This window comes from Prorops nasuta, unplaced genomic scaffold (assembly GCF_024137725.1).
Source record: "Prorops nasuta isolate Cenicafe-Biocafe unplaced genomic scaffold, Cenicafe_Pnas_1.2 PNAS00072, whole genome shotgun sequence".
Classification (NCBI taxonomy): domain Eukaryota; kingdom Metazoa; phylum Arthropoda; class Insecta; order Hymenoptera; family Bethylidae; genus Prorops; species Prorops nasuta.
This window is the reverse complement of record NW_027116869.1, coordinates 91,309-104,535: the sequence shown is the minus strand read 5'-3', so window position 1 is coordinate 104,535 and position 13,227 is coordinate 91,309. Positions and strand designations below refer to the sequence as shown.

General features: G+C 32.1%; 2 protein-coding genes across 3 annotated transcripts; one reads left to right on the top strand and one right to left on the bottom strand.

The window, feature by feature from the left end:
• Positions 1 to 5,372: 5,372 nt before the first annotated feature.
• Positions 5,373 to 6,845, bottom strand: NHP2 (NHP2 ribonucleoprotein). The gene is made up of 4 exons (XM_066745672.1): positions 6,760 to 6,845; positions 6,535 to 6,679; positions 6,392 to 6,464; positions 5,373 to 6,307 (listed from the first exon to the last, which is right to left on the bottom strand). Exons 2-4 carry the CDS (start codon positions 6,665 to 6,667, stop codon positions 6,076 to 6,078), a joined length of 438 nt encoding a protein of 145 aa, XP_066601769.1. The 5' UTR covers positions 6,668 to 6,679; positions 6,760 to 6,845; the 3' UTR covers positions 5,373 to 6,075.
• Positions 6,846 to 6,985: 140 nt separating this feature from the next.
• On the top strand, positions 6,986 to 13,215 carry FANCI (Fanconi anemia complementation group I). Of its 2 annotated transcripts, XM_066745701.1 has the most exons (22): positions 6,986 to 7,115; positions 7,188 to 7,477; positions 7,543 to 7,710; positions 7,783 to 8,006; positions 8,072 to 8,268; positions 8,361 to 8,497; positions 8,566 to 8,786; positions 8,850 to 9,187; positions 9,384 to 9,510; positions 9,580 to 9,887; positions 9,962 to 10,153; positions 10,232 to 10,404; positions 10,467 to 10,643; positions 10,716 to 10,867; positions 10,939 to 11,132; positions 11,203 to 11,370; positions 11,436 to 11,610; positions 11,672 to 11,888; positions 11,966 to 12,038; positions 12,113 to 12,262; positions 12,346 to 12,444; positions 12,543 to 13,215. In XM_066745701.1, the coding sequence occupies exons 1-22, from the start codon at positions 7,032 to 7,034 to the stop codon at positions 12,666 to 12,668; spliced, it is 3,990 nt and encodes a 1,329-aa protein (XP_066601798.1). In that variant the 5' UTR covers positions 6,986 to 7,031; the 3' UTR covers positions 12,669 to 13,215. The 2 variants fall into 2 exon arrangements, with proteins under 2 accessions (XP_066601798.1, XP_066601799.1); XM_066745702.1 differs by lacking the exon at positions 11,203 to 11,370.
• Positions 13,216 to 13,227: the final 12 nt, after the last annotated feature.

Here is a 13,227-nt window from a genome sequence, read left to right as displayed (position 1 = left end):
CCAACGACAAGTAATGTTAGCAATTTGCAAAATTCATTGGCCGAAGCTAGGGCAGAAGTTGCAGCGCTCAGAAGCCAGCTAGAGAGTTCCAGGAATCAAAATTCAGGAATAGAAAATAACAGACACGTAAATTGGGCATTATTCAAGGATGATCGGTTGATCCCAAGGTTTGATCCATCCGACTCAATGCAAAGTATTGAAAATTGGTTACACAGGGTGAATGAGTGCGCTGCGACTTATCATTGGGATGAGGTAACAGTAATTTATATAGCTTTAGGTAAACTGGAGGGTTTAGCCAAAGTTTGGTACGATGGTTTAAAGACTACACAATACTCTTGGCATGAATGGGAGACTATGTTGCGAGATATGTTCCCTGTTAAAACCAGTTTCGGAAAATTGTTTTATGAAGCAGCTGTTTATAGATCGCGACCGGGGCAAGACTTAAATGATTATTGCTTTCACAAACTAACTGCATTAAATAAATTAAAATTAAATTTGACACAAAGTCAAATAGTAGATATTGTGACAGAAGGTATAAAGGACCCACATATTAGGTTAAATATAAAAGCATCGCGATGTTCTACGTTTGTGGAATTGGTTGATTATGCGGTAAATTTTCCTGCTACAAAGGCGACTGATAGATCGGGACACAAGAGTGATGCGAAGCCCAATACCAGTATTAGCGAGAAGGTAAACAAGGAAATAGCATGCTTTAGCTGCGGCGAGAAGGGACACAAACGAACTCAATGTTCAAAGTTCCGAGAAAAAAAATGTACGTTTTGTAGCAAGATGGGTCACACTGTAGATTATTGTCGATTAAGACAAAGAGAAAAAGCCGTTAAGGAAGACAAGCAAATTAAATATGTAAGGCAATCTACTGAGAATAAATATCTGAAAAGGGCCAGAATTAACAATCAAAAAGTAGCTTGTTTTATAGATATGGGTAGTGAGTTGACCTTGATGAAGCACTCAATTGCAACAAAATTAAAATTAGTGATAGTTGAACTTGCAAAGCCTATAAGTCTACGCGGTTTTGAGGGAACTGTAGTTACGGCTAAATTAAAAACCTCAGCGTTAATACAAATAGAGGAGGTTAGAGTATACACTGAAATTACAGTTTTGCAAGACAATGAAGTAATGTTTGATTTGTTGATAGGGCAAAATTTTATTGACCATCCTTCTGTATTGATGATAAATAATGGCAAAAATTTAATTATAACTGAGATGTCTAGTGATAAATTTCCGTTATTGCAAATGAGTGATAAATTTACTGTTAATTTTTTAAAAGTTGAAGATTCTCTAAACAAATGTAAACGATGGGATATAAATTGTGGAGATATCGCGGTAAGAGAAAAAGAGGCGTTAATAAACAAACTCGAGGAGTATAAGGATAGGTTTAGTACTAGCACTGCGGAGTTGGGCAAAACGAATGCTACGAGTATGAAAATTGAGTGTATTACCGAAAAACCTATTGTGTATAAGCCTTACCGGTTATCTTTAGACGAAAGGGAAAAGGTAAAACTTATTATTAATGAACTATTGAAGAATAATATAATCCGCCCCTCACATTCGCCATATGCAAGTCCAATACTTTTAGTACCAAAAAGGAATGGAGAAAGCCGAATGTGCATGGATTTTCGGGCATTAAATAGAATAACTAAGAAGGATAAATTTCCATTGCCCTTGATTGATGACCAGATCGATCGGTTAGGGGGGAACAAATATTTTATTACGCTGGATTTGTTACAAGGGTTTTATCAAATTCCCATGGATGAATCGTCGATTGCCAAAACGGGTTTCATTACGCCAGATGGGCATTTCGAATTTCTAAGGATGCCATTTGGACTCGCGAATGCGCCCAGCGTATTTCAGCGGTTGATGAGTCAAGTTTTGCGAGAATATGTAGATACAATAGTACAGATATACATTGACGATCTCATTATACCTGCTAAAAATTTTGAAGAAGGACTTGAGCGATTGGAAATGGTATTTGCAAGATTGCGAGAGAACAATCTAACTTTAAATTTAGCCAAATGTAAATTTTTCTTGACTACAATTGAGTATTTGGGCAGAGAAATTTCGGAAGATGGAGTTAGACCGGGATTGCAAAAGATTATGGCAGTAAAAGACATGACGCCACCGACGAATGTGAAACAAATGCGTCAATTTTTAGGCTTAGTGGGATATTTTAGAAAATTCGTAAAAAACTTCGCAAGTGTAGTTGAACCACTAACCAGGCTGCTACGGAAAAATGTACCCTGGTAATTTGGGTCCGAACAAAAAAAAGCTTTTGAGCTAATTAAAGAAAAATTGATAGAGAGACCAATATTAAACATTTTCGATCCCGAGTTGAAAATAGAAGTACACACTGATGCCAGTAAGTTAGGAGTTGCTGGAATTTTATTTCAGGTAAAAAGTGAAACCAAATCACGTAATGTGGTTGCTTATTACAGTAGGCAAACTACTTCGATTGAACAAAAATATCATTCGTATCACCTCGAGACATTGGCAGTGGTAGAGTCTTTCCGACACTTTCGCGTTTATTTAATAGGTGTACGATTTGTTTTGGTGACCGATTGTTTGGCAATTCGTGCAACAGCTGAAAAAAAAGATATATTGCCTCGTGTGGCAAGGTGGTGGATGGAATTACAGGATTTTGACTTTGATATTCAATACCGTCCCGGGTTGAAAATGAATCATGTGGATTGTCTCAGTCGTAATCCTGTTAAGGCTGTTTTAGGGGTAACAAATATTACCGAGTCTGAATGGTTATTAGCGGCTCAGTTGCAGGATGAAGGGATTAAATTAATACGCGAGATTTTATTAGATAAGGGTAATAATGAGGATAATAAACAGTATTTTAAATTATATGAGTTAAGAAATGATATGGTGTATAGAAAGTGCGAGGATGGGAGTAAGAAATGGTTAGTCCCGAAAGCTAATCGATGGCAGATTTGTCGACTTTGTCATGACGATATAGGTCATTTTGGGGTGGACAAGACATTGTCCAAGATAAAGGAAAATTATTATTTTCCAGGGATGCGTAAGTTTGTGACAAATTATGTAAATGCGTGCATGAGTTGTTTGTATTATAAGAAACCGTCGGGAAAAAAAACGGGGAAACTTCATCCCATTGAAAAGGTCGCAGTGCCCTTTCACACCGTCCATCTTGATCACGTCGGTCCATTTATATCGAGCAAAAAGGGACATACACAGATACTCGTAATAATTGATGCCTTCACGAAATTTATTGTGCTTGAGGCGGTGAAAAATACTAAGGTCAGATATGTGATTAAAATTTTGAAAGGACTAATAGATATATTTGGGGTACCGGTGCGTATAATCTCAGACAGAGGACCTGCATTTACTTCGCAAACTTTTACTTATTTTTGTGCTGAACATGGAATAAAGCACGTGTTAAATGCCGTTGCCACCCCACGCGCTAATGGCCAATGCGAACGGTACAATCGTACGGTAATAAGCTCATTGGTAGCATTGATTGGAGGTATGGAAGATAACGAGTGGTGCAAACACATAAAGACAGTACAAAGGGGTTTAAATACCACTAGAAATCAGTCTACTGTTATTACACCAGCGGAATTACTTTTCGGGGTGAAAGTACGTTCTATTCCTGAAGCACCTCTTTTAAGTGAGATACAGGCTGATTTAGATCGATTACCAATAGAAGAAATAAGAAAACGAGCGAAGAAGATTATGGATCAAGATCAGATTAAACAGAAAGAACGCTTTGATTCTAAAAGATCAAAAGCACTAAAATTTTCAGTAGGAACATTGGTGTTGGTGAAAAGCACGAGTGTGGCAGCAACTGGGGAGAGTAAAAAATTACTTCCTAAATATCGAGGGCCTTATAAAATTGTGGCCGTATTGCCTAACGATCGTTACCAGGTAGAGGATATGCGTGGAAGGCTACGACGTAAAACAGTAGTAGCAGTGGACGCACTAAAGTCTTGGATTACTCTGCGAGATGAAGCGCAGGAATGAAAACAAGGAGGAAACTTGAAAATAGTGGGAAGATTAAAACACTAGGATATGATATAAAGAGTGGGTAATTAACTAACCACTAGAAATATATCACATTAGAAAAATAATAATAGTTTTGATTGAGGACAATCAAAGAAGCAGAATGGCCGAATGTTAACTGAGTTTTGAACTACGCGCCGAATTGAAAGGTGGCGTAAGAGGGACTATGGCCTATTGGTGAATAGACGACCCAATCAGGAAGGAAGAGCTGGAAGGGAGAAATGAGAATGAAGAGATGATAAGGAGGGGCAGTCTTTCGAATTCGATAGAAGTGAACAGATCAAATATATTTCTGTTATAAAGCTATTTTGAGATTTGTTTAAATAAAAAGTTTTTAAGTTAATAACAGAATTCAAGTTAATTACCAACCATAGTAATATTCTTTGGAATATTCTTAACACTACGAGTCCTAACCATTCCAACAAGCCCAAAAACATTGAAATCGGTTGAAAAATAGCGCTGGACAATTCTCCCTCGTTTTTTGTTCCGTAATGTTGGCTACAGGGGGATCAATCCGAAAGAATACTTTGTAAATATGAGCTTCTCCCGTTTTAACAAATCGCATAAAGATTATTACAATCTACTAGTAATTGGTCTCTTGCTTTTTGCAAAATATGCAATCCTGTTGGAAAAGACCAGTTGCCTCGTAACACGGCTTTATGGAACATAATTCGATTGAAAAATTATTCATGAAAATAATCTATGTGTGAAAATATCGTTAATAAATTTGATACTCCTTAGTCTATTCTTCGAAGCATCAATAAAACTTTTATTGAATCTCAAAAATATACATATGTGTATAAGCATAAATAGTCCAAACGCACGGAGAACAAAGAATGGACAATTATTTTTTAAGGGGAAGGCCTGCTCATCACCATACAAAGTATCATGCAGCAGTTGATACTATATTTTTGTAATTTTTTATTGAATTTTGTACCACATCAGTGTACCGAAGTATTAAACAAAATTTTTAAAATCTCCTCGTTCTTTTGTCCGATTAGATAGCACTGTGAGGTGAGCAGGTCTTTTGAAAGTGATAATCGAGACGCAGCGAGAACTGGTATGAGATAGCTTTAAGTGAATATACTTACATACAAGATATGCTACTGCCCAATGTATAAAAACAATACGTAAAAAGTAATGATGCTTTGAATACCTAAAGCAAGTATCTTAGAATACTTGTAAATTTTTCACTATCAATGTTGTCCTTCATCACTCCAACGTAATTGTACATGTTATACTGATATTGGTAATAAGATTATATGTGATGACATAAAGAAAGCGAAATATCATAAATACAAAGAATACGTCTAGAAATAAATCTACAAACATTTTACTTTGTTATTTTTCTATTGGATCAGAGCTTTTAGTCTTATTCTATTATGATTTCTAACATGATTGTAGGTTATTATCAGGATCTTTTATCAGGATTATTCCTACTTTACAAAACATGATAAGTAATAACTTTTTATACTAAAATGGAAGGATTTGAAAGAGGCAACTAAACAGAAAGGCCTCTTCTTTTTAACTGAAGAAATTTTAACTACTTATGCATAGTTCTTGTAGGACTACTAAGCTAAGAAGGAAACTAAAATTAGTAATATTTGATGTATTTGTAAGAGGTAAACTAGCAAGTTACAATATTTTTCATATGAATTGCAGCATATTATGAAATCATGTGTTTCATACTCAAACTTTGCAGATTAAACTCTTTTATGCGTTATCTAATTCCTTCCATGATGGAAAACAGATTTTTCTAATGAAAATATTAAAGCTTTGAAGCATCAACATCTTTGAATATACATCAATTATGGATGATACAGGAATACATTTACATTGCAAAAGTTGTTTTTTTCCAAATAGAAAAGGAAATGATAAAAAAGATACACCTATTTGTATAATTATTAATTAACCCTCTCTTTTTGCTATATATAATAACTTGCTTCTACATGACTATGAAAATAATTGATTTAAAAAACTCACGAGTAACTGCTTACTCAAAGTGTTTGTATTATAAAATAACCTAAACAAAAGTTATAAAGGAGCTGCTAGAGTTATCATTGTTTCTTTCACTTCATCATAAAGCTCTTTGTAATCTGGATGTTCTTTGATAAGGACCATTAAACATCCTCTTTTAACACCCATTGCTGCTCCAATATCTTGCCTGGAAGGTGTATAGCAGTATGGAATATCTTTATCTTCACAAACTACTGGGAGGTGACACATAATTTCAATTGGTAATACATCTCCAGCAAAAACTACCATCCTGCCAATGAAAATATATGTAGCTATTAATTTACCTTATTAAAGAAATTGTGTGTGTTTGTGTGGATAAATTAATATAACTCACCCTTTTTCTCCTTTTCTTATGTGCTTTTGTACATCTTTTAAACCATTTCTAAGGTATGTCTTATGCTTAGAAGCTACAATAAGAAATCACAAATAACAACAAACCTTATTTAAATAAAATAAATAATTGCTAAGAATTTATACCTTTCTTGACTAATTTATAAATTTTTTTTGTTAATTTTTTAGAAGCCATTGGTTTGCTGATTTCGTTAACAAATTGTAACTTATCTTCATAAGTTAACGCATTTTCTTTAATGATGGACTCATCCAGTTCCATTTTCGTAATTTTCTGTAAACAATTTTCATTTATGAAATACAAAAATATGAATCACTTTAATCTCTAAGTATAACAATTGCTCACGTGCTTACCGTTTACATCCAAAAAGTTAACCCTAAAATCTTTACTTGTTTTCTTTCCAAATTTAGTTCTGAATTCGCCAACAGTTGGCGCTGCTAACCTTTGAGACTTTGAGAGGCAGAGTCGCAGAGTTGCCAAGTGTAGTATGTATACATACGTACATACATACATATGTATATGTACTTTACTACCGTACCGTAGTAGTACTACATACATAGTACATACGTCCTGTACGTCCAAAGGTATTGTTTTCACCAGTTTGCACCGGATTTGAATTTAAAAAATGTCTTCGGCGTTTGCAAAATTAATTTATACCGGTTCAAAATCGGAATTAATAACTTTTATCGAAAGAACAAATGATGAGGAGGTAAAAAATAGTATTCACGTGTTTCTTAAAAAGGTTTTTATATTGCGTAATGTTATTATAATTACTTTTTAGCTTTCAAATTTGGTTTGTGAAAAAGTCTGTAATTCTAATGGTTTTAAAATATTGGATAAAGTCTTGACAAGTTTCAATGACTCTGAGTCTGAAGCATCCCAAGTAAAAAGAAGAAAATTGGTAGAAGCAGTTTTAAGGACGTTGCATGAAAATTCAGTTACTAGTAGCCATGCAGATTTTGTTATCAATCGAATAATTATTGATTTTTCTAAATATTCAAAACAACAGTTAACGAAACTTGTTGATTTTTGTCTTGCTAGAATCAGAGAGAACACAGATGAACATAAAAGGTAAGATGTATTATTTATATGAATTTGGATATGATTTGTAACTAAAGAATAAATTAATTTCTTAGCTGGAAAGAAATGTTACCAATCTTATTAGAAGTAATTGAGGAAGAAAAATATGTCAGTTATCTGGGAGATGAAATTTCAGGAAGCCAGTACAAATCAGCTATTGTTAACTCTATATGCAATATTCAATGGGATTTGGATATTTTATCCTCGCTTGCAAAAATGTTTGGGTAAACAGAATTCACTTTTTCTTAAAGAAATTTATTTAGCAAAATTGCATATTCAGGATTTTTATATCGTAGGGATATTTCTCTTGAAAAAGCAGAGCATAATAAAGTTTTTAAAGCTCTTTGTAGCAAATTGTCAGAAGTTTGTCTCACAGAGTTACCTCCACTAGTACATCATTTGTTAAGGCTATGCCAGTATCAAGAGGACAGAATTCTTTTGGAAGCACTGCAACATTATTTTTCTTCTCAATATATAAGTGCAAAGCTCATTGAAGATTCAGAAAGTTTGGAGGAAATAGGTATGTGGTTTATAAGGTCTAGAATTTTGTACAATTTGAATCTTGTATAACATTGCTTCTGCCAGGTATTGTAAGTTTAAAAGAAGTTCAAGAGACTGAAAGCACAGTACTTTATCATATATACCATGCAGCGCAAGTAAATCACAAAATTTTAAACAACTATATTTCTTTTCTTAAAAATATTCACACTGTACCAGAATATATTATAGATCCATTTATATTGGGGATATTACTGCTAGTGTCTGAAATATATGAGGAACAGGTAATATTTTTACTATAAAAGCTGAGAAAGAAGGATCTTATATTACACTTATCTAATTATATTATGTTTTATGTCAAACTCAAATGTTATAGGTGTTTGAAATAATTAGATTAGCAATAGTTCGAAGATTGCAAGATGATGAAAGGTCTAGAAATTGTATGTGGCTAAGGGAAAATCTTCCACTCAAATGGGATTTATTGAATGTGTTTAATCAAGTAATTAGCAACAGGTAAGTATCTAATTTATATAGGTATAAAAATATTATGTTAAATAATAGTTAATTTCTTTATTTATTAGTGTTAAAGATCGTCATTTAGTTTTAAAAAGTCTTATAGAACTATCATTTTTATTAATGAGCAATGAGAAAAAGCTTAAAGATGAACGACATAAGTTGTGGGAAATTGGTACAAGCATTTTGAAACGTTTAATAAAGGAAAGGCATGATGCTGGTCTAACAGTTCTTCAAATGCTTACTGAAAAGATAGTAGCCAATGGTTCGCATGTATGGCAATATACAGGTATATATTTATAGTGGGAAAACAAATGAAATAATTGAAAGCTAATGTTGATTTTTATTCTAGAATGTTTAGCATACATGTGCCGAAGATTAAGTATAATAGTATTAAAAAATCAAATTTGGGTGATATCTTTGCTTGATCAATTATTACATATTCCTGCTGATGCAGCTATTAAAGTATTATATGCCATTTTGCCTATAATACGTATTTCAGCAAGTATTAAAGATAACCTTATGTTAACATTAAGAAAAGCTCTGTACAAAAAAGGTATTGTTCCAAGAAAAATGGCTGTTACTGGTTTACTTGAAATGTTGAAAGCCTCAAAACTGACTACATTCTCTGTGCATCCGAAAAACCATAGCCAAATGATTCCTAATACATCAAATTCCATTTTAACACAGGTAATAGAAGGTTTCTTTTTTTTTCCTGCAAAACTAAACTGATTTAATTGTTTGAGAAAATTTAAGCATGTTTCCTCATTCCAACTAATTGCACTAGTGCAACAGTGCAGCAAAAACCAACAGACCTTGATATTTTATTGCAAATATAAGAAAAATTGTGACAACATAATGTGTATATACATTGCAAATTTTATAGGCCACTTTGGAAAAAAATGCTCCTCGAATATCCAGTAGTTCTACCCTGCATATGCAGCAAGATGTATTGAATATTTTGAAGAAATGTTTTTCTTACGAATTTGAAGTTAAATTACATTTATACAAAGGTACTGTATAATTATGATAAAACAAATTAACTATCATATATTATATTTCATATTTTTGTCCAATGTTAGGTTTATATGAAGCTGTAGTAAATAACCCATGTATCTCTGTGGATATATTAGACATGCTGTATACGCATTTTAATACATATTACGAGCAAGATGAAAACGTTTTACCTCCCATAAATTTGGACAAATGCATGGACATACGTGGTGTGCAAGTCATTGTCACAGAACCTATTGCCGAATTACTATTCTTTATGCAGAAAATTTATGTTCTAACAGCATCAAATGATGAAGTAATTTTCGACAAGGTATCGGCTATTTTCGAATCCCTTTGCAAGAGAATGTCGCGGATAGAATTGGAGCACTTAAATCTGGTACTATAAACAGCTGTTTATTTTAAAATTTTATTGATGTAAATGATCGAATTATTTTTTTATAAATCTGTTAGGATGAATCAACGAATTTGATAGACAATCCTCCAAAGTCTCAACAAACATTACAAGCTTTAAAATTATTTATAATGATTTATGATAGTATGATAGCTTATAGACTTGTTACATGGTCAAAAAATGACGATAACTCAGCTCAAAAAGTATATTCTTTGTTCAAAGCAAAAACTCGCTTTACAGATTATTTAAAGGTATTTACAGTATGATACTTTTTATTAAAAATATATTTTATTTATGAAAATAGAATAAGAATTGTTCAACATTTACAGCAAGGTGGGAAAAATAAAAAAGCGAAGAAAGGTAAAGGGGCGGGTAATAATGCGACAAATAAGAATATGAATAACACAACAATTAAAAAGTCTGCTCGCATGGAATCTTTAAAAATACCTAACAGTCTACTGGATATGGAATGCATTGTAAGAGGATTGTCAATGTTATATTCGTAAGTATTATACGTTTCAGACATTTGTTTATTCCTTAAAACTAATGAATTGTTTTAAATAGTGATTCAGTACCGTGGGCAAGCGAAGAACAGACAGATTTTCTTAAATGTCACTATGACTTTCCTCGATATATCATACAAGGACTAATACATTATTTACAAAACTTGAAATCCCTAAATTATTATTCATTGCAGAGGGAAAAAAATTTAAACATTAAATTATATTGTGATACTGGAGAGTAAGCAACTACAATGCAAAATTGATATTTGTGTAAAACTAATATTTTAGACTATGTACTTTATTTGTTTAGATTGTTATACAAACGTATCTTACCGCGGTTAGAGGACATGACTCAGGAGGATCCACTGGTAGCATTATTAGCAATAGAAGCTTTCAAAGAATTATGTAACTTAATGTGTACACATTTTTTCTCTGAAATGCATAAGTTCCTAATAATTGAATGTAAGTATTTCATGATATATTTTGAAGTTTTTTCTTTCATAATTAACAATTTTTCGAAATATTTTTGATAGATGATGTTAATTCTGATATAACGCTTGGAGAAAAAATTTTTAAAGTTGTATCCGTGCTGAGGTCTCATTTAAAAATACTAATTCGGGAAGAAGACAACGATGATGCTAATTTGAAAAAAATTCCGCTTGTCCTTATTGAGACTATACGTATTTTGACATATAAAATTGACTTTGCAGAATCAAAAATGGAGAAGGTATTTTAAACTAGTATCTATAATATTACGGTAAAAAACGCAATCGATTAACAGGGTAAAAATATTTTAGATTTTGGATTATTTAAAAAAATTCTCGTATGTAGATATAAATGATTCCTCGGTAGCCATAATAGTTCTTCAGCTTTTACTTAGTATTGAAGAACGGCTCATGGAATTTAGTGAAACCATGAACGATATTTGTATAGAATTGTGTGCTAAAGTAGGAACCGTAGATAAAGTAAGTTTTTTTTTTTTTTACAAAAAATAACTATTTTTACGCAAAAGTTTAATATTTACCTGCAGGTAGAAGTGACAATTGATAACAAATACGAAATTTTAAAAGAAAATAGATTTGAGCAAGCTTATAACGTACTAAACGTACATTTAAAAGAAAAGTTAGGCAATGTATCGTGGATATTGTCGAGAATACAAGCAGAACATACGATTTATTCAACATCTGGGCCCGGAAGAGACACACGTTAGTATTAAATTACTTTAAAATTAGGATGCTTCTTAAATTAATGTAGTTAATTTTATAGTTCTAGAAAAATTAAAGACCAAAGAACGTAACTTATGCAGACAGTTAGCTCATATTATACAAATGCACCACACATTGGCCAATACAAGTGTAGAGCCAGGCCATTCAACAGACTCGATGTATAAAAATCTGCACCTATTGTATACCAAATTAAGTACGCTCACAAAATATTTCAATAGTACGTCTACAAATCAGCATCCATCTTTTCAAGCAGTCAAGTAAACAAATTTCCTATAAAATATTGCTCCAATATAAATTTTTTCACAAATCATCAATATTTTATTTTTTTATTTAGATTTGTGCAAGTAGTGCAGTTGGCAGGGAAACCATTAAAATCTGCATTTTACAACTTCGTTACTCATACTGATGTAATGTCGAATTTCCATTATAAACGTGATATTTATTTTACTGTTAATTAATGACTTTTGAATGTTAAATATAGGAAAGTCAAAACAAACACATAAGTAGAGCAAGAACTGATACAAACGCTCAGAGAAACAAAATTTTGAAGGAAACCAAAATTATACCACGTGTGGTATATGCAATCGAAATATTTTGTAAAGAAATATTATTATTAAGTAAAAAGACAGGGGTGGGTAGACTTGGAACATTATTAAAAAAATTCAATTCATCAAACATTTATTTACTAATAATGGTTTATTGATGGGCTTGTAGATACCTTTGGAAGACTATGTTAAGCATAGTGTTACGCGTGATTTTCGAATAAATAACTCGGAATTAGCAGAAACATTAGAAAAGATGAATGTTAGTATGGTAAGCATAAAATGTATGAGCATCTTTTTTATGATGCTTTATAAATTTTTGTAACAGACCGAAAAGTAAAAGTATTTTTAACTATATTTAATTTACAGCTTATTACACAAGATATAGGAGCCAATGATAATGAAAGTACTGAAAGTACTATACACACTAGAAGCGATAGTGATGAAGAAGAAATGCCACCGCCTTCAAAACGTCCAAGATGTACACCTAACTAATAAAACAAACATGATCATTTTGATTTTGTATATTTTAACGAATATTTGTTAAATTGTATTCTGTTGCTTTCGAACTTGCTTAATTTGTGTAATCGATACAGGTGATAATAAGTGTCGATGGATTCTCGAAGAAAGATTTCTATATTTTTTTGCGATTGTGGTAATACAGTAAAAAAAGTACAAATATTTATATATCTCGTAAAGAGAAGCTGAACCTTACAATTCATGCACTTATTCACAAGGAAAAAGTTTAAATTAGAAAATAAGAAAGAAAACGTAGAACTTTAAGTGAATAATATATATAAAGGCCATCTCCTTCAAGTAACTTCTTTGTATGAATGTAAAAATATATATGGAATAGAAACTTTGTGAAAATCCCTCCTATTACATCAAAAGGGTATTAAAATATATAAAAAAAATTAATATCCTTCCGACTTGTCATTGCAAGAATCAAATGGTTTTTACGCGGCACACTAATGAATAAGTTAAACGCTCTGAATGTAGCAAAAGAGTTTATTAGAGTAAATTATAAAAATTTTAAAATAGATATTGTATGGTC